This window comes from Macrobrachium nipponense, chromosome 1, assembly GCF_015104395.2.
Source record: "Macrobrachium nipponense isolate FS-2020 chromosome 1, ASM1510439v2, whole genome shotgun sequence".
Lineage (NCBI taxonomy): Eukaryota > Metazoa > Arthropoda > Malacostraca > Decapoda > Palaemonidae > Macrobrachium > Macrobrachium nipponense.
In genome coordinates this window covers 127,621,573-127,648,203 of record NC_087200.1, presented here as the reverse complement: position 1 = coordinate 127,648,203, position 26,631 = coordinate 127,621,573, and the positions used below count along the sequence as shown (strand labels likewise).

The following is a 26,631-nucleotide window of genomic DNA, read 5'->3' as shown; positions in this document are numbered from 1 at the left end:
TATCACAAGATTCCTTGATTTCATCTGCTTTTAACGGATACAGCTAGGCGCTAGAAATTATTCTATTGTTAAGGACCTCAGGTTGGTAGCTATGAAAAATAAACGTTGGCCTTAGAAAATTTGGCATTTTAAGGCCCGTTCTATTCGGTAATGGCAGTTCGTATAACCGAAGGTTTTTGTGTACACTTTTTAATTTAAATAGGTTAGGACAGAAGGGAAATTCTTGAGCGATTGTTTTTTTTTTTTTTTAAACTAACAGCAAGCAAGGGGCAGCGGGTTAATTTTTTTTGGATGGCCCAGATTTATAATTATTGGATTTATCTATATATATTGGACACAGCATCCTATTTATTTTTTTAGTATATTAATTTATCTTTGCTTGGTGTATTTGTGAATGATAGAATCCGTTTATTTTTATTTTGAATATTGTGTGATAGTTTAGTTAGCTATGAGTGTTGGTTAAGTGTTTATTTTATTTGTTCGTCATATCACATCTGGTTTAGTGCATGTTGACAACCCTAGTTAAATAAAAAACTTAAAATAAACTGCTCTTAGAGGTTGGGACGTAATTGATTGTTGAGGATTAGGCCTGGGAAAAAAATTTGATCCACTTTTTGATGATGATGATAACCAACAACCCCGACTGAGTTAAGTTTATGGAATTTGACTGCTTCGTCAGATTGACAGGAGTTACCGTTTGCCCACGGAATGGTGGCTAAAGTGCCCATCTAGACTTTTCACTGTAGTGTGTGGGGTGACCGTCCCTATTATTTTCAAGTTTTTTGTTATATTTTAGGTTATTGGGTATTTTTTATTTTTATTCATTCAACTTCCCTGCCAGATATATACTTAGCTATAGACTCCGTCGTCTCCGACAGAATTTCAAATTTCGCGGCACACGCTACCGGTAGGTCAGGTGATCTACGCCCTGCCCTGGGTGGCAGGACTAGGAACCATTCCGTTTTCTAATCAGAATTCTTCTGTCGCCCCGAACCATCAACATTGTTTGTTGATTCCTCTCAATTGGTTTTTCTTTTTTCACCGGCAATTGATCTTCTTGACCGACTTTTGGTGACGTATCTGGATTGTTGGATTGGCATACGCTTTTGTGGACTGTTTTGTGGACTTGATTTTTGGATTTTTCTTTAAAAAAAAAAATGTCTGACTCTGGAATGTTTGTGAGACGTTGGTGAATGTAGGCTGTAAGGTGAGGTTGCCAAAAGCTTCGGTAGACCCTCACACTGTATGCAAGGGTTGCAGGGAGTATGAATGTTCTTTCACTAATACTTTGCAAGGAATGTGAGATTTGAGTGAGAATGAATGGAGAATCTAACTAATTATTTGAAAAAGTTAGAGAGAGAAAGAGTGAGGAAGGCTTCTTATAGAAGTTTAAGTAGTTCGAGATCTAATAACTAATTCCTAGCTTGGGATCTTCCCCAAGGGTAAGTATTGCTACTTCTCCTTCCATTGCAGCCCCTTCGCCTATTGCAGAACCTGTAGATTCAGCGAAAGAAACTTGCGGATCTAAAAGCAGCCTTCAAGTTGATGGAAAACAAATGGCTGCCCTGCAAGGTAAGGCTAGTGATTTTTCAGTGGACAGTGATAGAGTGTCCCCCCCCAGTGTAGTGGAGGGGGCATCTGGTCGGCTCCGCAACGCTCCTAGTCTAGACCTCTTCCAAGCTCACCATGCCAGAGGAGAAGATGTCGAAAACCGAAAGGAGGTTGTGGAGAATCCCTACCGATCAGGTGTCCCTTCGGCGGTTTCTGTGACACCCCAGACTGCCAAGGATCGCTATTGCAAAAGCGTCCTGCGTGAGTGTTTTTCTTCGTCGGGATCTTCATCAAACGAGACGTGATTGGAGGCATTCAGATCGCTCTCCGACCACTCAAGAGGAGTTGGAAGGCTCCGACGATTGACTCGAGCCCGGAAAACTTCCTGAGGAGTCTCCTTCGGGAGTTAAGAAGGCAAGAAGAGCCATTCTGTCACCAGAAAGTTAGAAGGAGTCAGGAGGTGGAGGCCTATGGACTCCTCCCCTCCTCCTTCCTTCCCCTCCTCCCGAAGAGGATAAAGAGGAGGTTACGAAGAAAGGTTCATGATGGCTATGCAAGAGCAGATTTCGTCTTTTGTAGGAGTCCTTTCAAAAAGGAGCCTCCTAGAAGGAAAAGACTCTTCCTTCCTATCAAAAGATCCTCCAGACGTATGGAGGTATCTGCCGCCAGGTTCGATGCTCCTACTCGAGGTGAGGCTTCCTGTACGAACGTGGATGAACCGATCAGGTGTCTGGCACCGGCCAGGAGTGAGGAGTCACCCAGGAGGCAGGAGCCAAGAGCCAGGAGTGAGGAGGTCACCCAGGAGGCAGGAGCCAAGAGCCCAGGAGTGTGGAGTCATCCAGGCAAGAGGCATGGAGCCAGGGAGGCGCCAAAGCAAGGAGCCAGGAGGCAAGAGGCAGGAGTCAGGATAGGAGGCAGAGGCAGGAGTCAGGAGGCAGGAGGCAGGAGTCAGGAGTCCGGAGTCAGGAGTCCGGAGTCCGGAGTCAGGAGTCCGGAGTCCGGAGTCAGGAGTCCGGAGGCAGGAGTCCGGAGTCAGGAGGCAGGAGTCAGGAGCCAGGAGCCAGGAGGCAGGAGTCAGGAGGCAAGAGTCAAGAGCCAGGAGGCAGGAGTCGGAGACTCATTCCTGGAATTTATGACTCTTCTCCAAATAGAAGCTCCTCCTCCTTCAGATCGTAGGAGTCTTGGAAGGACTCTCCCTCCAAACGAGAGCTTTCTCCTTCGTATGATCGAGGTTTAGACGATTTGTCTGATGACGAACCTCCTGCAAATGAGGGACTCTCGAATTATAAGGTCTAGCCTCATTGTTACTACAAGAGTTTGGAGACTCTCTTAGTCCGGCGGCTCCTCCTTCTCCTCGTTCTCTCTTTTCGAGCTCGGCTACGGCAAAATCTTCGGCCTTTCTGAAAATGAAGCCTGCAATTTCTATGAAGAAGGCCCTCCATTCTTTAGATTCTTGGATGGACAAGAAGAAAGAGTTGGGAAAGACTGTATTCTGCATGCCTCCTTCCAAACTCCATGGAAAGAGAGGTATTTGGTATGGGACAGGAGAGACTATGGGTCTTTCTCTTCCTGCCTCGGCAGATGCGGACTTTTCCAATTTAGTGGAGGCCTCTAGACGTCACTCTTTAGGATCGGTCAGATCGACGTGGGGAGCATTTCGGAGTTGAACCACTTTCTAAAGGACTTTTTGTCACTTTAGAGGTGTTCAATTTTCTGGATTGGTCACTCGGAGTTCTGGCCAACAAATCTAAAGATCCGGAGTTTCTTAAAACCCAGAGATTCTCCATAGCGTCCTGTCTTGTATGGACAAGGCAGTACAGGACGGTTCGGGAGAAGTGGCTTCCCTTTTTGGTGCTGGTCTTCTGAAAAAGAGATCAGTATATGGATCCCTATTATCAAAAGGGGTTTCTCCGAGCCAGAGGACTGCTTTATTGTTGCGCCCCTCTGTCGGATCATCTGTTTCCTTCTCAGTTAGTGAAGGATATATCTCGCTCGCTAACTGAGAAGGCGACACAAGACCTACTGGTACAAACGTCCAAGAAAGGACGCCCTGTAGTGTCGACGATTAAGAAGGACTCTCGTCCTCCTCAGCAGCCCTTTCGTGGAGGTGCAGCGGCTCGTCCCCCTGCCAGAAAGAAGAGCTCTGACAAGAGAGGAAGGTCTTCCTTCAGACCTTTCAAGAAAACTAAATGACTTGTTGCTCCTTCAAGCACCAGTGGGCGCCAGACTCCTGAACTTTGCAGGAGTATGGGACAAAAAGGGGAGCCGACCCTTGGTCAGTCTCGGTCCTAAAGAAAGGATACGTAATCCACTTCGAGGACAGTCCTCCCCTAACATCTACGCCTCGGGAACTGTCAGCGAGGTACAGAGACCCTGTAATGAGAAAGACTCTCCCTTCAAATGGTGGAACAAATGTGGGGAAAAGGAGGCCATCGAACTTGTGCAGGATCCAACACTCCCCGGGTATTTTACAATCGCCTTTTTCCTTTTTTCTAGTACCAAAGGCATCGGGGGGTGGAGACCAGTTTCTGGACGTAAGCGCTCTGAATCGCTTGTTCAGAAAAGAAGTTCCGTATGGAAACGTCCGCCGTATGGAAACGTCCAGGAGATGGATGGTCTCTCTGGACTTGCAAGATGCGTATTCCACGTTCCCACCCATTCACCATTTGTCAAAGAAATATCTTCGGTTTGTAATAGGAGACAAGATTTTTTCAATTCAGGGCTCTGTGCTTCGGTCTGTCTACAGCTCCGCAGGCGAAATGTAGCAAGATGGCTTCACCTAGAGGGAATAAACATCTCCCTCTACTTAGACGACTGGCTGATCAGGGCCAAGTCGGAGATTCAGTGCTTGGAGGAATTATCAGTAACAAGAAACATGATAGAATCGCTGGGATTACTACCGTGAACCTCGAGGAAGTTGCAACTGATCCCCAGCCAGAGCTTGGTCTATCTGGGGATTCAGATGGATTCTCGGGGTTTTCGAGTATTTCCTTCGCAAGAAAGAATCACTCGAGGTTTGTCGAAAATCTCGAGCTTCTTAGAGAGAAAGAGCAGTTCACGAGGGATTATCTGAGCCTTTTAGGGACCCTGTCCTCACTAGAAAAGTTCTTCTCTCTGGGGAGGCTTTCACCTTCGCCCTCTTCAGTTTTTCCTGAAAGGGGTGTGGAGTTGGAAGACGGGACAACTCTCGGACATCTTCCCGCTTCCACAAGAGATAAAAGATCACTTGAAGTGGTGGATCCTTCCTCTTCAAAAGACGACAAGGCGTATCGCTGTCCCTGCAGAACCCAGACCAAGTGTTATATTCCGACGCTTCGGAGTCGGGGATGGGGAGCGACGCTAGGAGCAAGGGAGGTGTCAGGCACCTGGACAAACGGAACAGGTGTCCTGGCACATCAATTGCAAGGAACTAGTGGCCATACACCTAGCCTTAAGTTCTTTTCGAAGAGATAGTCGGAGGCGGGGTGATACAGATAACACTCGGACAACACCACGGCTCTGGCTTACATACGCAAGCAAGGAGGCACGCACTCTTTCTCCCTCTTTCGGTTAACAAAACACCTGTTAACCCTGGACAGAAGAAAGAGGCATAACTCTCCTCACAAGATTTGTGCAAGGGATAAAGAATGTGAGAGCGGACAGACTGAGCAGGAGGAATCAGGTCCTTCCCACAGAATGGACTCTACACTACGAAGAGTGTTGTCGAAGTCTTTTTGGTCCCCGGGGTGTGGGGGAGACCTCACATAGACCTGTTTTGCGACGTTTTCCTCTCCAAAAGAGTAGAAGATCTTTTGCTCTCTAGTAGAAGATCCGAGAGCCTTCGCGATAGGAACGCGTTTCCTCCTGGATTGGTCGGGTGTGGGACGCCTACCGCCTTTCCCCCGTTCAAGATCCTGGGGGAAGTGCTCAGGAAGTTCGTAGCTTCGAAGAGCACGAAGTTGACACTAATAGCCCCATTTTGGCCAGCCCCAAGAATGTTTCACGGAGGTACTGGAGTGGATAGTGGACTTCCCCAGATCTCTCAAACAGACCAGATCTACTCAGACAACCCCACTTCGAGAGGTTTCATCACAACCTCCCAGGTCTCGCTCTGACTGCCTTTCGACCTTCGAAAGACTTGTCAGAGCGAGGGCTTTTCTCGCAAGGCTGCGGGCTCTATCGCTCGAGCCCGCAGAGCTTCAAACGAGGAAGAGTATACCAATCGAAGTGGGAAGTCTTTAGGAGGTGGTGTAAGAGTCAGAAGCTGTCCTCCTCCAGTACCTCTATAGTTAATATTGCCGATTTCCCTCCTCTTTCTGAGAGAGGAATCACAACCTATCTGTGTCAACAATAAAGGGATACAGAAGCATGCTGTTTTCACAGTATTCAGATATCGAGGGCTAGAAATTGCAGATAACAAAGATCTACACGATTTAATTAGATCCTTTGAAACTTCAAAAGCAGCAACTCCTAGAACACCTAGTTTGGAATCTGGACGTGGTCCTGAAAAATTCCTTTCCTCGGATAAATTCGAGCCTTTACATCTGGCTTCCTTCGCGACGTCACTAGGAAATGCTGATTCCTGTTGTCTCTCGCTACAGCTCTAAGAGGACGAGCGAATTACACGCTCTGGATTCCACAGTGGGGTTCAAAGGAGATGCTGCTATCTGCTCGTTCCAGACAATGTTTCTGGCGAAGAACAAAAACCCATCAAAACATTGGCCCAGAAGCTTTGAAGTAAAAGGTCTATCTAACCTCGTAGGCAGAGAGACAGAGAGGTCTCTCTGTCCAGTGAGAGCTCTTAAATTTTTATTTAGAGAGGAAGAGACAGATGGGAGCTTGTCAACAAGGTCTTTGGTGTGCTGTGAAGAACCCCAAAAGACTCATGTCCAAAAACGCCTTGGCCTTCTTTGTGAGAAGCGTAATTACGGACGACACAACAAGAACTGCTCGGAGGAATCTTCGGTCTTCTAAAGGTTAAGACCCATGAGGTGAGAGCAGTAGCAACGTCCTTGGCGTTCCAAAAGAATATGTCTCTTAAAATATCATTGAGACTACTTATGGAGGTGCAATTCAGTGTTTGCATCTCATTACCTGAAGGATGTGAGAGTGACTTATGAGAAGTGCTTCTCTCTAGGTCCATTTGTATCAGCAGATACAGTGCTGGGTCTTGGAGCAAAGACTGATCCTTAAAAATATTTTGATTTTTATCGTACATAAACCCTCTTGCCAGATATGTGCTTGGTTTTCTATTAGCAAGCTCACGGAATGTCGCACGGGCCGCATAGTGTCATTGCTGGTAGGGGATCAAGGGTATGTATGGCTAGTGGGGGAGTACAAAATTTTTTTTCATACAATGAACTTACCTGTCAGATATATACATAGCTAAGACTCCGTCGTCCCCGACAGAATTCAAATTTCGCCCAGCCACGCTACCGGTTAGGTCAGGTGATCTACCTGCCTGCCCTGGGCGGCAGGACTAGGAACCATCCCCGTTTTCTATCATATTTTCTCTGTCGCCGGTGGTATCAACATTGTTGTTACTACCTCCTGACTGGAATTTGCTTTTCAGACTTTATTGATCATCTTTATTGGATTTCTTGGTGACGTACTGGATCGTTGTTTTGGCATTCGCTACTGTGGACTGGATTTGGACTTGCTTTGATTTTTCTAATAGAATGTCCCTGATTCAAGTGTTAGTGTGAGAGTGTGTGTGAATGTAGCTGCAAGGTGAGGATACCGAAGGCTTCGGTTTGATCCTCACACTGTATGTCGTAAATGTAGGGGGTTTGACTGTTCTTTGGCTAACACCTGTATTGAGTGTGGAAAAGTTGGATGCTAATGAATGGAAAGACTCTAACTTCTTACTTGAAGAAGTTAGAGATAGGATTAGACGGGCTGCACAAAAGAGTGTGAGTACAAGGCCTATTGAGCCTTTTTCTGAGTCTAACTCTCCTTTTGTTAATGAATATGATTCTCCCTATATCTGATCCTCACAGGCTTTGCATTCGGATTCGGCTTCTGAAATCGCCAATCTGAAGGCTACTCTTCGTAAAATGAAGACAAAGATGGCGGCCATGCAAGGTAAGGCTAGTGATTGTGAATTACAAAGAAAAGTGAAGTGAGTGTTCCCTGCGATGCTCCCAGGCCTAGACCGTCTTCCAAACTCACATTACCCAGAGGAGTAGGAAAGTCGAAAGTCGTACGGAGGTTGTGGGGAATGGTCAGGCGTCCCTTCAGCAGTTCTGTTTTCGTTACAGTCTGCTCCAGGGACCGCTCAAATAGAAGCGTCCTACGAAGTTTTCCCGTCTCGTTCTCCGGGTTTTTTCTCCTTCACCTCCGAAAAGCGCTCGGATCGGAAGCGTCTACCAGAGGAATTGTTTCTCGTCCGTTCCGGTTTCTCCTTCCCCACTAACGAGGGTGGAGGCTCTGCTCTTCTAGGCCACTGAAAATAGGCATTGGAAAAGAGCGCTCGTTCGACTCGAGCCGAGCGCTTCTCGGAGAAGCTCCTTCTTCTATCAAGAAGGCTAAGCTGGTTTCGACGCCTCCTAGAGATGTATTTTGATGATCGCACTCCTTCGAGTTCTCCTGCTTCTTCTATTGAAGAGGACGCTGGGTGGCTTCCAAGAGGATTTTGCTTGCAGTTCAAGAGCAGATTGCCTCTTTGGTTGGAGTTCTTTCAAGGGATCCCCCTCGCAAGAAGGACGCTAGACTTCCTATTAAGAAGTCTCGTCTTCTTTCTCCAGCCAGACGTGAAGCGTCCGCCCACCAGAACATAGGACGTCTTCCAGACTAGAAGAGTCGTAACAAACGTCGAGGATCTTCCGAGCGAGGTGCTCGAGACTCAGGATACGCTCAGGCCTGAGGCGCCAGCCAGGCGCGAGGCGCCAGTTAGGCGTGAGGATTCAGCCAAGCGCGAGGATTCAGCCAGGCGCGAGGCGCCAGCCAGGCGCGAGGAGTTGCGTGCGGCGCCAGACAAGCGCGAGATGTCAGCCAGGCGCGAGATGCCAGCCAGGCTACACGCTCGAGCCAAGCGTGAAGCGCCAGCCAAGCTGGAGGCGCCAGACAAGCGCGAGGCGCCAGCCAAGCGCGAGGAGCTGTTCAGGCACGAGAAGTCAAGCGGACGCGAGACTTCTTTTAGACGTGAGAGAGAGTCGGTTCACTCTATGAGCCCCTCTCCTAGTAGGAGTTTGTCACCAGTAGAGAGAGAACGGGATGAGGATCCTCTCGTTTTTCAGGCCGATTCTCCACAAGGTAGAGAAGGAGATTCGGAAGAAGAGGGTGACGGGAGAGAAGGAGTCTCGAACTATTAAAGGTTCTAACTGACCTTCTTTTACGAGAATACGGAGATTCTTTAACTCCCCTGCCGCTCCTCCTTCGCCTCGATCACTGTTTTTCGAGTGCGAATGTGCCTAAGTCTTCGTCGGTCTTGAAGATGAGACCTACGATCTCTATGAAGAGAGCGCTTCAGTCCTTAGACAAATGGATGTTGTCTAAGAAGGATCTGGGCAGGACACCTTCTGTATGCCTCCAGCCATACTTTCTGGCAAGAGAGGTTTCTGGTAACCGAACTGGGGAGAACCATGGGCCTTTCTCTTCCAGCGGCAGCCGAAGCGGACTTTTTCAACATGGTTGACTCGTCAGGAACCACGCTTTGAATGGAGCTCGCGTGTCTTGGGCATATTTCGGAGACGGATCATCTCCTCAAGGGACTCTTCCATATTTTGGAAGTGTTTAATTTCCTAGACTGGTCCCTTGGGGTGATGTCTAAGAAAGCTCATGACTCGGATGGTCTTGACCCCGAAGTCATTCATCGATTCTTGCTTGTATTGACAAGGCGGTACAGACGGATCGGGAGAAAGAAAATCTCCCTCTCTTTTTTTCGGAGCAGTACTCCCTTAAGAAGAGGAGTATTTTTAGTTTTTTCATTCCTAACCAAGGCGGTTTTCTCCCTCACAGAGAGCAGCCCTGGTTTTCGCTCCCATGTCCCTGGACTTCCTGTTTTTTCCTTCTCATTAGTGAAGGACATTTCTCGATCACTGACTGAGAAGGCGACTCAGGATCTTCTCCTGCAAACTGCAAGGAAGGAAGAGACCTCTTGTTTCTGTTGACAAGAAAGGACCGACTTCTACGTTCAGCCCTTTCGAGGAGGGCTCTCTCCAGAGCTACCTCTAAGAGAAGAGGTCTTGAGAGGAGAGGTAAGGCTCCTTCCCGTCCCTTTAAGAAAGGGAAGTGAAAGACAGAGCCTCCAAACCACAGGGGGCAGGGCTTCTCGAATTTGCAGACGCCTGGTCACTCAAACTCAGACGCCTCTTCCATGTCCATAATCAGGAAGGGATATCTTATCCCCTTCCAAGACAGTCCTCCACTAACGACCATTCCGCGGGAACTGTCAGCCCAAATACAGGGACCCTGTTAACTGAGGGATACTCTTCGTCTGATGGTGAATCAAATGTGGGACAAAAGAGCTATAGAACTGTTCTAGAACAAAACTCTCCGGGTTTTACAATCGGCTTTTCCTAGTTGCGAAAGCCTCGGGGGCTGGAGACCAGTTCTAGATGTCAGCGCTCTGAACAAGTTCGTTCGAAGGAGAAGTTCTCTATGGAGACTTCGGCCTCAGTCCTTGCGGCGTTACGTCAAGGAGATTGGATGGTGTCGCTGGATCTCCAGGACGCCTATTTCATGTCCCGATTCACCCTTCGTCGAAGAAGTACCTCCGTTTCATGACGGGGGAAGGATCTTTCAGTTCAGGGCCTTGTGTTTCGGCCTATCCACAGCGCCTCAGGTCTTCACAAGCCTGATGAAGAATGTGGCGAGGTTTCTTCACCTCAAAGGCGTCAACATCTCTCTATATTTGGACGATTGGCTCATCAGGGCCAGAACAGAGAGACAGTGTTTGGAGGACCTTTCTTGACCCTAGACCTGATAAAGGCGTTGGGACTACTCGTGAACCTCGAGAAGTCACAGCTGATTCCCAGACAGAACTTGGTCTATCTGGGGATTCAGATGGATTCTCGCGGTTTTCGAGGTATTTCCTTCGCAAGAGAGAATCGTGAGAGGCTTGGAAAAAGTCTCTCTCTTCTTAGGGAAAGAACGAACTTCGGCGAGGGAATGGTTAAGCCTAACTAGGTCACCCCTTTCCTCGCTCGAGAACAGTTCGTTCCTCTAGGAAGACTACATCTTCGCCCTCTTCAGTTTTCCTAAGGAGATCGTGGAACTGGAAGACGGGACTTCTCTCCGACAGTTTTCTCCTTCCAAGGGAGATGAAACCAAACACCTGCAATGGTGGTTGTCCCCTCTAAAAGAGAACAAGGGAATTTCTCTGGAAGTTCCGAACCCAAACCGAGTGTTGTATTCCGACGCATCGGAGAAGGGTTGGGGAGCAACACTAGGACCGAGAGAAGTGTCAGGCACCTGGAAGGCAGCACAGGTGTCCTGGCACATAAATTGCAAAGAACTTCTAGCAGTTCACTTAGCGCTAAAGTTCTTCGAACCCTTTGTGACGAACAGTGTGGTCCAAGTGAATGTGGACAACACTACAGCCCTGTCCTACATTCGGAAGCAGGGAGGAACACACTCAGTGTCGCTTTACGAGATAGCAAGAGATCTGCTAATTTGGGCCTCACAAAGAAACATCGCCCTCCTAACAAGATTTGTTCAGGGGACGAGAAACATCAGGGCGGACAGACTGAGCAGGAGAAGCCAGGTCCTTCACACAGAATGGACTCTTCATTCAGAGGTGTGTCAGAGTCTTTGGGATCTTTGGGGACTCCTCACGTAGATCTGTTCGCCACACCTTCCTTTCAAAAGGCTGGAAGTCTTTTGTTCAGTGGTGGAAGACCCAAGAGCTCTCGTGGTCGACGCCTTCCTGCTGACTGTCTCAGGTGGACGTGTACGCTTTCCCCCCTTTCAAAATCCTGGGACAAGTGTTGAGAAAGTTCGTAGCGTCCAATGGGACAAGGATGACCCTGATAGCCCCGTTTTGGCCAGCACAAGATTGGTTTGCAAGAGGTGCTGGAGTGGCAGTAGAACTTTCCCAAGATCCCTTCCAAAAAGGATGGATCTTCTCAGACAGCCACCACTTCGAGATGGTTTCACTCAAAACCTCCCCGCTCTCGCTCTGACTGCCTTTCGACTATCGAAAGACTTGTCAGAGCGAGGGGGTTTTCTCGCGAAGCTGCAAGCGCTACGCTAGAGCCCGCAGAGCTTCCACTAGACGAGTCTATCAGTCGAAGTGGGAGGTATTTCAGAAGGTGGTGCAAGTCTAAGAATTGTCCTCCTCCAGTACCTCTATAACCGAAATCGCCGATTTCCTGTTGTTCTTGAGAGAGGTCTCTCATTTGTCTGTATCGACAATCAAAGGATACAGGAGCATGCTGTCGGCAGTATTTAGAAACAGAGAAGGCCTAGACATTGCTGACAATAAAGATCTGCACGACTTGATTAGATCGTTTGAAACGACAAAATCGAAGGAACTAACTCACCCAGCTGGAACCTGGACGTAGTTCTCAAGTACCTTTCGTCGGACAGATTTGAGCCTCCCCCACGTAGCTTCGTTCAGGGATATAACAAGAAAATGCTTGTTTTTCCTCCTATCTTTGGCGACAGCCAAAAGAGTTGGCGAACTTCCATGCCCTAGAAGATGAAGTTGGCTTTCAACAAAGACTCGCTCTGTCGTTTAGACTCTGTTTCTAGCGAAGAATGAAAATCCATCGAATCCCTGGCCCAAGAGATTCGAGATCAAAGGCTTATCGAGTCTAGTAGGGAGAGAAACAGAGAGGTCTCTTTGCCCGGTAAGAGCCTTGAAGTTCTTCTTACAAAGAAAGAAACAAATGGAGGCTCTAGACAAAGTCTTTGGTGTTCGATTAAGGACCCCACAAGAATCATGTCTAAGAACGCATTAGCTTTCTTCATTAGGAGCGTCATTACGGATGCTCACAAGTTCTGTCCTGACGACTCTTTTCCGCTGTTTTAAGAGTAAAAGCCCATGAAGTTAGAGCATGTGGCGACGTCTCTCTCTTTTCAGAAGAATATGTTCATTAAAGAAAATCATTGACCACACGATATTGGATGGTGCAATTCAGTTTTTTTTTGCATCTCACTATCTTAAAGACGTTTCGCGTGACCTACGAGAAATGTTTTTCTCTGGGACCATTTGTATCGGCGGATACAATACTGGTACGGGAGCAACACCAATCCTTAAATTTGTACATACCTTCTACTAGATATGTTCTAGATTCCTGCTGAGAAAGAGGGCTTGGTGCTGCACTGGCGGCCAGTCACTGTTGTTCAGTAATGGAACTCTTGTGATATCTTTTAGGGGAGTATTTAAAATTTTTTTTGAGAATTTTTGTGTAAATGAGTTTTTCGTTTCGAGTTATTGGGTGTTTGTTATGAGTTCGGGGATAACTCAGAACAATTCTATATACTAACATGGTGGTTAGGATCAGTGGTCGGGATTGGTTATGCTCCTTCACAAGGTGTGTTGTCATAGAAGTGGTCCAGTACCCATTGACAAAGTCCTTTTAGGCTCTGCCGAGTAAGCGGTTCTTATACCCATCGACAGACACAAGAACTCTAAGCCATAGATCTAATATCTCGCTAAAGTCTTGAGGTGATGCAGACTACCGGGCTACAGCCACGAAGTCTACCACCTATCAGGTAGGAACCAAGGTTTTTCTTTTATACCTACAACATATGTTGTTTACCTGTCTATTCCATATTAGCTGTCTCTGACCCTCCACCAAAGGGTGCCAATCAGCTATGTATATTCTGACAGGTAAGTTCATTGTATGAAAATGATATTGTTATAATACAATAAAGTTTCATACATACTTACCTGGCATATATATACGATTAATGGCCCACCCAGCCTCCCCGCAGGAGACAGGTGGAAGAGAGAAAATATGATAGAAAACGGGGATGGTTCCTAGTCCTGCCGCCCAGGGCAGGGCAGGTAGATCACCTGACCTACCGGTAGTGAGTGGCGCGAAATTTGAATTTCTGTCGGGGACGACGGAGTCTTAGCTATGTATATATCTGCCAGGTAAGTATGTATGAAACTTTATTGTATTATAACAATATCATTTTTGTATATTTTGTATAAATGAACGTGTAATTATGTTTTCGAGTTTTTGGTTGTTTGTAAGGAGTTCGGGGAATAACTCCTTGCAATCTTAGAACTAACATGGATGTTAGGATCAGGTGATCGGGATTGGTGTTGTGCTCCTTGAACAAGGTGTCAATTGTCATGTTAGTGGAATAGCAACCCAATGACAAAAGCCTTTAGGGCTCTGCCGAGTAAGTGGATAAGGACCCCATTGGCAGACCCACAAAGAACTCTTAGCCATAGATCAATATCTCGCTGAGGCTCTTGAGGCTAAGCAGACTCCAAGGCAGTTAGCCGCGAAGTCTTCAGCCTAATAAGGTAGGAACCAAGGTTTTATTAATACCTACAACATATGTTGTTTACCTGTCTATTTCAGTAGTTAGCTGTCTCTTACCCACCACCATGGGTGCTAATCAGCTAAGTATATATCTGGCAGGGGAAGTTGAATGTATAAAAATGATATTGTCATGTTTACAATAAAAGTTTTATATATACTTACCTGACAGATATATACGATTAATAGCCCACCCAGCCTCCCCGCAGGAGACAGGTGGAAGAGAAGAATTCTGATTAGAAAACGGGAATGGTTCCTAGTCCTGCCACCCAGGGCAGATCGGTAGATTCACCTGACCTAGCCGGTAGCGTGTGCCGCGAAATTTGAAATTCTGTCGGAGACGATGGAGTCTATAGCTAAGTATATCTGTCAGGTAAGTATGTATAAAACTTTATTGTAACATGACAATATCATTTTTCATGTTGTTTGGTTTAGTTTGAAGTCAGTATTGTGGTGTTTAAATGTTTGTTTAGTTTTAGTGAATATAGTTTTTAAGGGGATTATGTTTAGTTTAATTGTCGTTTTCTGTATGAGGGTCCAGTTACGGTAATGTTAGGGGAAAGTCTGTGTTGTAGTGATTTTGTAAGTAAGAAAAATTCAAGCTTGTCAGTCTTTTTATTTTTTTTTTTTTTATATTACATTATTTATTTTTTTTTTTGCATCCCACCACGCCTATACTATCTGTTTGGTTACGGGTTTGTTTGATTCAGTGTGAAATCGATGTTGGGAGTATGAATGTAATACCAACGAATTTGAAGCAGCTACTGTATATATAATATAAGCAGGTTAGGGTTAATTACATTTGCTTTATGTCTATTACAATTAGAATTATAATTACCTGACCTGTTATCAAATTACAATTACAACTTCAGTTACAAGATGGGGAACAATATCAAATACAATCATGAGTATAATGTTACAATTGTAATATTTCAAAATTGTAATTACAGCTACAAATACATATACATATAAAACTTATTGCCCAATTACATTTTGCACACCTATTTCCTTGAAAAAAAAACACGCAAAATGCAGTTACATAGTTGCAAATCATGGGTGGCAAATGATTGGTGGTGATTACTTTCTGCCTCACACCTTTGATTGTGATGAAAGTACGTATATCAGGAATAAAGTGATTCTTAAATTCTTTTAATGATTCTATGATGGAACTGGCTGTAGAGGAATCAAATAGTTAATTTCATTTTATGAAAAGGGGTAATATATCAAGTGAACACTCAAGGGGACAACAGTTGTATGTTATTACAGTATCAGATGAGAAATAAATTTCTTTGCCTTGGTTATACTTATGGGATTGTCAGGAAGGGCAATTATCATGATTTCTGGGCTCAGCTCGTGTCGCTTGCGCGAAATATCCTTTAATCTATTATTTCTAGGGTAAATGTACTAACACATACCAGAGGAATAAATAAATAAAGAAAAAGGTCAGTATAACTGACTCGCTCACCCTCTAGGAGGGTGTCGGTATGAACACTAGGCGAGTGAGACCATACCACGAGCCAGATGCCATAGAAATCTCCCACTACAAACCCTCCAAGGGGAGGGGAGCCGTCCCACAGAGTGAGCAGCTCGTACTACTACTACTCCATCCCATGCTGCCCGACTGCTGCGCCTCTGGTGGACATCCTTTTCAGTTAGCGCCACACGAGTCACACGTGTTATTTTTCTCTCTGTTTTTTTTTGTGTCCCTTTCTTCGGATTTTCAATAATGGAGCGTGCAGCTATTGCAGCAGCTAAGTTAAGTACTCAGTATTTACGATTAGTTGGTTTTTTCCGTCCCTGAGACAGTATTTGCCGTTTTTTTAGGTATAAATACGTTCTCGGGGTCGGAAGCATGGCAGCATGGTCCTGCCGCGTGATGGGTTCGTTCTTGGTCTCCCATACCTAGAACATCCCTTATTTATTAGCTCTATTTTGATTTTCCGCTTTATTTAGATTAAGGTCTACTCAGGTTGTCATGCATGCATGTATATCACCTTATGTAGGCTTTTTCTATCCAGACCCTAGTCCAGGTTCTTAGTATCGGCCCCTGACTAGCTTTGAGTGGTAGACTTGCCTTCGGGTTAGTCGTACACTCCTGGATTTTTTCTCCTGCTATATTACTTTCTTTCTTTCTTTTATTTTATTTTATTATATATTTTGTCTTTGTTAGGTTAGTTTGGCGTCTGGCATTAGCCTAGGCCCGGCTCATAGAGCCTATTCTACCGCTGATCAGTTCGGTTTGCTTCCTCATAGCTTCTCTCTGATCAGTTGGTTTTAGCCCTGTGGGCCTATATGCTACCGCTTTTCAGTTCAGGTTTGCTTCCCGATAGCTTCTCTCTGATCAGTGGTTGGCCTAGGTTTGGTTACCGTTTCTCAGTTTACCGCCTCGTGGTCACTCCGTGATCACGGGACAGCCAGAACGCCTGCCAGTCACCCTTCCCCCCCCTCCCGCGTCTTCTTCCATAGAGTCGGGTCGGGGGTGGGTCGGTCTGCCCATGCTCGCTCCACATACCCGAGCCTGCCTCCCCCTCTCCCCTCAGGCGGAGGGGCTAGGGAGTCGGACAGACCCAGACTGGTCTCGACCTCTCCGGCTTCTCGGTCCGGCCGGGTGGTACGTTGTGGGGGGCCCTGGCCTTCCCCCCCTCTGTTACTGCCTTGTCGCTCCGGGCTAGCTCGAGCATGTATGTCCTCTCGCCCTTCCCTCCTTACTAGAGCTCCTCCCTGATCGGAGTCCTGGTATCCAGCGGAAGGAGCTAGTCCACCCAGTAGAGTGGACCGGAACATACAGTAGGTCTCTACTAACCTTACCGTATTGCTGAGTTACTACACTCCGCTCACACTGGACCTAGTCCGGTTCGCTTGTGTTTAGGTTTAAGTTATCTATAAGTTTATCTTAAGTATCTTAAACCATTCCCCCCCCCTCCCCTTCATTTTTTACCGGATCTCTCCGGGATTATAGCCTATTCAGGCAATGCAGGGAGGGGTTATGCCCAAATTTTTTTCCGAGCTCCGGCATGTAACGGAGTTCTTTTGTCCTTTAGTCTGTAAGTGATGCCCCTTTAAGATACTCATGTGTCTTCCCACTTACAGGCCACCAACTGTGAGCATCCGGGATGTTCCGCTACACTTCAGGACCCGCCCTGTGACACGAAGTTTGCCGGTCCCATGCTCCATGGCGCGACTCCGCACGGGGACATCCAGGTCTGGTACCATGAGACGTGTACCATATGTTACGATCTGGTGAGCCAGCTTTTGGAAGGCGTAAGTATTCCATCTCCAGTAGCTGCTCCGCTTCTTTTTTAGTGCTTAAGTTTTCAGCATTTACTTTAACTTAAGGCATCTAGTTTAAAGTTATACTCTAAGTTTAGTTTTAGTAAGTGATTCTTAAATCTAAAATACGCCCTCTTACAGGCTCCGGCAGTAAGGGATACCGCACTGGCTACCCTGCGGGCCTGGGTCGGAGGTTTTGGCAAGACGCCGCCAAGGGTCAGCCCTACATACTCGAGAAGCGATTAGCACTATTAATCTTTCCCGGAGGCCAACAAGGCGACAGGGTACGTCGACCCAGTAGAGGCGGACCCCAACTATTGCCTTCATACAACAACAGCTGGCGGCCTCCTTAACCTTTAACGAACAAGACCAGGATATCTCCACGGATGTCGCAACCCTGGATATTAATGTTGAACCGATGGTAGGTATAGACGACCTGTTGGTCGAGGTAAGTAATGTGGGTACCCAACCCAAGGGTCAACCCTTGGGTTGTGACTGTTTCTTCTACCCCTGCAGAACCTCTCCATCCTTCCAAGGCTTTACGGGTGATGAATTATATATCCTCCTGAGGCTTCGGTTAGACCTAAGATCAAGTCTAAAGTGATGACCTTGACTAAGACGTCATCGTCTTCTAAGAAGAAGTCCTCGTCTTCTTCCTCACATAAGTCTCCGGCTCGTTAATCCCGGCCCAGACAGGTCTAAAGCGTCTAGCTCCGGCTCTAAGTCCTCGAACAAAAAGTAAACCCAAGGAGAGATCTCGCACCCCGGCAGAATCACCAGTTCCGCTACCTTTGGTTCCAATTCAGAGCCACCTCCTCCACCTCCGCAGCAGCTCGGCTTTGGACTCCAATGCTGGCCTGTTGCAACAGGTGGCGACCTAGTGGGGTCCCTTAAGAGTAGTATGGAACAAATGATATCTCGCCTGTCGGATAGGATCACTTCTCAGGATTCTATTATAAAGACGGGCTAAGAGAAGCCCCTCTAGCCTCTCCCTCCACTCTCCAACACTAGTTGGATCTAGCTTTCCCTCCGTATGACTCACTTCCTGCTTTCTCCATGAACAACCCTTGGAGGTAGTAGTCATACGCCCCCTTCCCAGGATGGTCTCATCTCCATACCGGAGTTTGGAACTCGAAGAATAGAGGACTTTCGAGTTCTACCACGGAAGGCCTACAGCCTCCTTTCATAGGCTACGCAAGGCTTACGCCTTCGGCTATGGTTCGGGACGATAGGGTACCAAAGAGACAGTCCTCTATTCCGAGACCAGGCTCAGAGAGAATGGCTCAGATGTTTAGAGGACATGGATTGTTCTAACACCAAGATACAACCTTTTATTTAAAAATCCCTTTACCATTTTCACAATGGATGAGAGTACCCCGCTCCCGTTCCTAACCAAGATAGCAAGGTCGAGCCATATCAGCAGCCCGAAGGGGGAACCCATTGCCTCAGTTGAAAGAAGCAGATCCCCACATCTCCGTTGCTCCCTTCAATTGGAGAATTGTGGGAAGACTTGCCGAATACGTTCTCAGCTGGCAAACTCAAACCGGACTGTGCTAGGAGCAGTTTGGTGAAAAGCTACCCAGGCTCCAGATAGTCTTATTCAGGCTGAATTTGACTCAAAATCACGACTAGCCAGATCAATCAACTCGATGGCTATGTCTGAAGTAGCAACCATGGCTTATGGTTTCAGAACAATTTTTAAGCTTATGACCAAAGCCCTGACTCAAACGGTGCAGTCGGATATGTTCGAGTTTGCCACTGCTAGAACGAATTGTAGGAAGCATGTCCTGCGAGAGGCAACCATTCGTCATGAGCCGAATAGGTTACTCCTCTCTAACATCTGGGGCGCAGATCTCTTCCCAGAGGCTATGGTTAAGGAAGTCCAGGCAGAGGCTACGAGGTTGAACCAGAGCCTTAAAGACCGTTGGGGCCTTACGGCTAGGAGAGGCAAGACCTGACACCTAAAGGTAAGGGGACAGAGGAAACCCAGACGTTTCCAACCTTACCAAAAAGAAGCAACCACGCCTTTCCTCAACAAGTTCCAGCAGTGCCGTTAGTGCAGACAGCCCAACCCTCCACGTCTAAAGGTCAATCACAGCCAATTTATGTGATATCCCCTCAGCCTCAACCCTCCACCTCATACGCCATCTCTCCAGCTTACAATCAAGCCTTCGAGAGTCAGCTTCCTCAGAAGTATGACCGCTCGGGCAGGGGAGGCAGAGGTAAAGCGGTCCTTTCGTGGAGGATCGGAGGCCCCTTCAATAGGGGAAAGCACTTCGAGGATGCCGAGGTGGGTTACCAGACCCAATGAAGAACTTCAGGTAGGAGGGAGGCTGTTTTCACTTTCGCCACCGGTGGAACTTCAGCCAGTGGGCTCAGAGCAATAGTGTCAAAAGGGCTGGGTTGGAGCTGGTTGACGAACCCACCTCCAGCCAGACCTTTCCGTCAACTTCCTTCCAAAGAATTGACAGAGTACGCAGAGGACCTCCTTCAGAAAGGAGCTATAGCGAGAGTCAAGAGGTTAAAATTCAAGGTCGCTTGTTCAGCGTGCCAAAGAAAGGCTCACACAAAAGAAGGTAATCTTAGACTTGTCCCGCTTAAAACTTAGCCATCCGCTGCGACAAGTTCAAGATGCTCACGATCTCACAGGTGTGGACCTTACTTCCCCGTGGGGCCGTCACCACCTCTATCGATCTTACAGACGCCTACTATCATATCCCTATTGCAAGACACTTCCGTCCGTATCTGGGATTCAAGATAGGAGACCAGACATTCTCCTTCAAGGTAGTTCCATTCGGACTCAACGTGGCACCCAGGGTGTTCACGAAGCTAGCGGAGTAGTAGTCAACAGCTCAGAGCGCAAGGGATTATGGTAGTGGCGTATCTCGACGATTGGTTGATCTGGGCCCCATCAGTCGACGAATGCAACAAGGCCACACTGAAAGTGATCCAGTTCCTAGAATATCTAGGATTCAAGATAAACAAGTCCAAGTCAAGACTCACTCCAGAAGTCAAACTTTCAGTGGCAAGGCATTCAATGGAATCTATCCTCCCACACTCTGTCGATTCCATCTACCAAAAGGAAAGAAATAGCGAAGTCAGTCAAGCAATTTCTAAGTCACAAACTAGCATCAAGGAGAGCTCAGGAAAGGATCCTCGGCTCTCTCCAGTTTTGTTGCATCAGTAACGAACATCTTAATGAAAAGCCAAACTGAAAGACCTAACCAGGATCTGGCGCTCGCGAGCAAATGTCAGGTCCAGGGACAAGCTATCCTCAGTGCCTCTGATTCTAAAGAATCGGCTTTCGGCCGTGGGCAAAAGTCAAGAATCTATCAGTGTCAGTACCCCTTCAGTTTCCCTCCACCAGGATCACCATCCACACAGACGCGTCCTTAAGCGGCTGGGGAGGGTATTCCCAGGTCCCAAAAGGTTCAAGGGATTTGGTCACCCCAGTTCCGTCAGTTCCATATAACGTACTGGAGGCAATGGCAGTGTTCTTGACTCTGAAAGGTTACACCCACCAAAGTACTCCCACATAAAGCTAGTCCTGGACAGCGCCGTGGTAGTACATTGTATAAACAGAGGAGGCTCCAAGTCACGTCATCTAAATCACGTCATGATAGCCATCTCTCCCTGGCAGACAAGTTCAGTTGGCATCTTTCCTCCACCCACATAGCTGGAGTGAGAAACGTCATAGCAGACGCCCTATCCCGATCAGTATCCCCTAGAGTCGGAATGGTCACTAGACACAGTTTCGTTCCATGGATCCTTCCAAAGAGTCCCAGGGCTACAGGTGGATCTCTTCGCATCCCAAGCGAACCACAAACTACCGTGTTATGTAGCCCCCAACCTGGACCCTCTGGCTTACGCCACGGACGCCCTGGCTCTAGACTGGAACAACTGGGAGAAGATTTACGTCTCCCTCCAGTGAATCTCCTTATGAAAGTATTGAACAAACTCAGGACATTCAAGGGTCAAGTGGCTCTAGTAGCCCCAGACTGGCCGAAGAGCAATTGGTACCCCCTGATTCTGGAACTGGGCCTTCGTCCCCTTCGGATCCCCAGTCCAAGCTCTCCCAGTCAGTACAAACGAAGACTGTGTTCGCTTCCTCAGGGATTCTCAAAACCCTAACTTTATGGATTTCATGAAGTTTGCGGCAAAAAGAGATGCGAATATTGACCCTCAGAATATTCTCTTCCTGGAATCCGATAAAAGGGATTCAACTTTGAGGCAGTATGATGCTGCTGTCAAAAAGTTAGCAACCTTCCTGAGAGAGTCAGATATCAGAATCATGACAGTTAATTCAGCTATATCCTTTTTCAGATCATTATTTGACAAAAAGGTTTAGCAGCTAGCACAATTACGACAAACAAGTCAGCCTTGAAAAAGATATTTCAATTTGGATTTAACATAGACTTGACGGATACCTACTTCTCGTCTATTCCTAAGGCATGTGCTAGACTTAGGCCTTCTGTGAGGCCTACGTCAGTTTTTCATGGTTCTTAAACGATGTTCTAAAACTGGCTTCCGAAACAGATAATGACACATGCTCGTTTATCATGCTCCTAAGAAAAACCCTATTTTTATTAAGCCTAGCTTCAGGAGCAAGAATTTCAGAACTGTCGGCTTTATCCAGAGATCCGGATCATATTCAATTCCTTCCCACAGGGGAAGTCCCTACTCTCCGGAACGTGGTTTTTTTGGCAAAGAATGAAGATCCTTTGATGAGGTGGGAACCTTGGAAGGTACTACCCCTTCCACAAGATGTATCCCTTTGTCCAGTTTCAACCTTACGAGCCTTTCTATCCAGGACCTCCTCATCCTCATCGGGGCCCCTCTTTAAGAGGGAAAAAGGTGGAACTTTATCCATTAAAGGCATCAGGCAACAAATCCTGTACTTTATTAAACAAGCCAATCCTGACTCTTTCCCAAAAGCACATGATGTCAGAGCAGTAGCCACCTCAATTAATACTTCCAACATATGAACTTCGATGATTTGAAAAAGTATACCGGATGGAAATCGCCGACAGTGTTCAAACGTCACTACCTTAGTCCTTGGAAGCTCTGAAAATTCCCAGCAGTAGCAGCGGGTAACATAGTTTCCCCTGACTCTAGCTAAATTGTAGTAGAAGATTCAGTCCTCCTTTTCTACCTGCCTCACCCAACAGTTGCTTCTATTCCTACCTTGTTCATTGGCATTCACCTTGTGTCTTAGCTGCTTTATGATTGTGTAGTGCCCCTTTTTGTCTGGTTAGGGACACTCACAGATGATTACAACATTGATCTCATAGATGTTAATACCCCTTATTTTTTATGCTAGGGGATACATCATATTACAATGGTTACGGGTTTTGTATATTAAGTCATATACATTCCTGAGATATATATTTTTATTGTTGCTTAATGTGTTTATGTATTTTTATATTAATTGCTATTATTCTTTTGATACATATTGTTACACAGATTTCATTAATGACATGTAATCATTGTACCTATATATATGTAAATTACCTTATGTTATCAACATGATTAGTTTTTAAGGGTAATTTAGCATAGTTTTAATTTTATTTTACTGTGTATTGTATATGTATCTTTTTAGCAATTATATTCATTCATTTATATTTTATCTTTTATTTGAGACCTATTTTAAGTTAATTATTTTATTTTATTACTTTGTTTACTTTATATACAATCTTGTGCTGTTTTCTCTGGTACGATTTCGCGCAAGCGACACGAGCTGAGCCCCAGAAAAAGGATTTTGACGTAAGGAAAAATCTATTTCTGGGCCGATTGGCTCGTGTTCGCCAAGCGAAATCCCACCCTACCCATCCCTTCGCTCAAGATTGTCTGCTAAACTTCAGGATGGCCACCAGAGGCGCAGCAGTCGGCAGCATGGGATGGAGTAGTAGTAGTACGAGCTGCTCACTCTGTGGGACGGCTCCCCTCTTGGAGGGTTTTGTAGTGGGAGATTTCTATTGGTCATCTGGCTCGTGGTAGTGGTCTCACTCGCCTAGTGTTCATACCGACACCCTCCTAGAGGGTGAGCGAGTCAGTTATACTGACCTTTTTCTTTATTTTATTTATTCTCTGGTATGTGTTAGTACATTTACCCTAGAAATAATAGATTAAAGGATATTTCGCTGGCGACACGAGCCAATCGCCCAGAAATAGATTTTTCCTTACGTCAAAATCCTTTTATTGGGGTCACTGATCCTCTCTTGAATACACTAATTTTTTATAAAGTATGTCTTTGAATTGTATTATAAACATTTTACGTGCATTATATTTCTATGATCTTGAAGAATATCTAACCAATACAGTAGGCAAGATAAGTAAAATTCGTGCCGTTTTATCATACAAGAAATAGATGCAAAGAAGTGTTTTACCCCTTTTGTAATGTGGTCATAGATGAGAGCATTGTTTTGTACAGAGATATATTATTTAGATAGTATATTCCTGCCATACGCCACAGATTTGGATGGAAACTGTCGTTTTATGACTGTCAAACTGGTTTTGTTCAAGGTCTTATAAAGAAAATGTAGTTTGTAAGTTGTATTATTGAATAAAAAGTAAAATAAATCTGGTTCTACTTTCTATTCTGTAAAATACATTAAAACAACAAATTGTTCATATTAGTAATAAAAAAGGGTGTATCAGGGGACTAGTTATAAGGGAGATATGGAGTGTCAAAAAAAAAAAAAGTGATAATGGACAAAAACACCACAAGGATTATGGGACGACCCAGCAGCCAGCCCCTAATGCAAAGCTTACGATTTTGGACCATAAAACGCGGAAGTGTGCCTTTGAAATACTATTTTCTTGCCTTGTAAGTGTCATTTCTTTCTTTGGGATCATTTGACATTGATAAAGCCAAAAAAATCATTCTTAATTTTTTGCAGCCTGAGGGAGTAAACTTTGTTTACAAGTATGTAACCTCTTACAGGTTAAGTCCTGTAACTAAACTCGGTTTTTTTCCATCTGTCCATCCGCCTGTGGTGTTTGTGTATGGTAACACTGCGTCGCGGGCTTTAGATAGTTACATTCAGCTTACATTCAACAATAATAACAATATCCTATTTTGAATATTAACAGTGTAATTCGCATACAGTAAATTATTAAAACACTTTTCAGTTGCAAATGTACACCCAGATATCCTTTTATTTACCTAAAACTTACACATAGCGTAACTATTTAAAGCTGGGACGCAGTGTTACCATACAAAAACACAACAGGCGGATGGACAGATGGAAAAAACAGAGTATAGTGTTCTGAAGAAACTACATATCAGTTATTTATTGTCGATAAATGTGTGGTATAAGCGTGATTTTTTCTTGAAAATTTCTCGATACTTTAAGAAATTGAATTTAATAGACGCTGTATAAGTAAGTTATGGATGGATGGATTATGCATTTGTATAATATGTTGTTTCAACATGAGTTTTGAATAACTGGTCTTGATATTTTATGAAGCCTTATATCAAAAAGTTTTCGTATATTTTGCATAAGCTATGTATTGATGAAAAATAAATAAATATAATTGTTAAAGTTCTTTGGTTTTCAAAAGATAAGAGTATTTTAAGATGCTTCATATACAGACCCACCAAAATCTTATACTGTAGTATTTACTTTAACCATTAATATGATGAATGGTTAAATAAATCTGTATCTTTGGGAAGGAGTGAATAAAATCTAAATGAAAATGATATAAAAGAAAATAACTAAACAGGTAAGAAGCAACCACTTTTCCTCAACTCCTGAAGTTTTAAGCAAATGTTCAAGAAGGATTATCTGTCCAGAAAGCATTTCAAAGGGCCTTCCATACCCATAGACCTGACAACTCTGCTTTTTCTACCTGGCTCCACCAGAGCGATCTTAGGAAGTAAAATGTAATAAAGGTTTGAATATATTTAAGGAAGCTTTTACGAATTACACAAGCAGTTATCTTATAATAAAAATGTGACCGAAGCTACTTCATATTCATAGGTATAATACTCATACTCTGAACAAGGACAACTTGCAGCACAGTAAGGGGTAAAAGGATGCATTTTGCTCAGACCAAGGTGTACCAGCCAAACCTGTGTCCAACTGTACATACGTAGCATACTTTTAAAAGACATTTCTTGAAGTTAAACCACGCATACACTTTCTTCTTTCAGAATATTCAAACAATTTGTGCAGAATGTCACACTGAACTGGCAAAAGTGCCATCCTTATATGCTGCATTGCAAGAAAAAGTTCCTGCTGGTGAATATTATCGTTTCCACCAGAATTTCAAGGGAACCACTCAGCGACTGGTAGCGGCCACTTGTTTGATTACTTACCTAGAGGAAAACAGGTGAGTGATCTCTTGTACATTGTAACTGCATTTATTCAGCGAACACAGAACCCCATCCATAATGGGTATAGTGGAATTCGTCCTTAATGTTTGTGTTTTATTATTTAGAAAACATACAAGCATGACAAACTTTTCTTCTCTTTCCCCAAACAATATGCAGACATATAGAAAGCAAGTTCTCTTGGTGCTTATCCCTAAAGAACACCAGAGAGAATATGAGGAAGCCAAAAAGAATATAGCTCAGTCCTAAAGGAATCAACATACTTGCCTCTTGGAAGATAGAATACTTTAAAAGTCAGGGAAAACAGAAGTAGGAATATGTAATATCAAAGTTAGGAGTAGAGGGAAAGTCAGAGTCTTCTAACTGAAATTACAGAAAGGCAATAAATTATTTTCAGAGAGTAATTCTGAGAAGAGTTAGCTAGACAGGTCGTATGAGTTGCAAAAGAACACTGGCCACAATATAATACTAGTACTACTTACAAAAACAAAAAGAGAAACATCATCTCACATTTTAGGGGTACAGCTTACTGTGTGCCTTGCGCAGTACAATGTAGATGCTATTGAAGGTTTTTTTTTTCATAGTGTCCCTTCTTAAGTCCTTAGGTGCGTTGCTAATTCCTTTTACTCTACATTCTTTCTGTTTGGTTTCTTGCCACTTAGATCTATAACTTTTTTATCCATCCCTTTCAGTTTTCACCTCGCTTTAGAACAATTCACATGGCTTAAAATATTTGCTGATGATATAATTTGTAAGCATTAACCATACCAGTTGGTATTTATAAAACTTATTTTCTTCATTGTTGGAGAGAGGTTTCATATTCTGTACTTTTTATTGCTTGATTGTACAGATAGTATGCTAAACAACCACAGTATACCTTGATTTGGATTGAAAATCATTAAGGTCAACATCTGTCTGCAATTGCAATTGACGTCTTAAGAGCAAATAATTTTTTAATTATATTTTATTTTCTGAACCTAATGAAAAATTAGGGAGTTTGTGCCCACCATTATTTGTATAAGATTAGTATCTTTATTTCATCCACATCCATCA

General features: G+C 44.9%; 1 protein-coding gene across 1 annotated transcript in view; it reads left to right on the top strand.

The window, feature by feature from the left end:
* LOC135219619 (translin-like) overlaps window positions 1-26,631 on the top strand; it is a 137,094-nt gene that overhangs the window by 37,683 nt on the left and 72,780 nt on the right. The window contains exon 3 of the mRNA XM_064256528.1: window positions 25,399-25,577. Coding sequence (XP_064112598.1) covers window positions 25,399-25,577 — 179 coding nt within the window. The remainder of the gene's footprint in view (window positions 1-25,398; window positions 25,578-26,631) is intronic.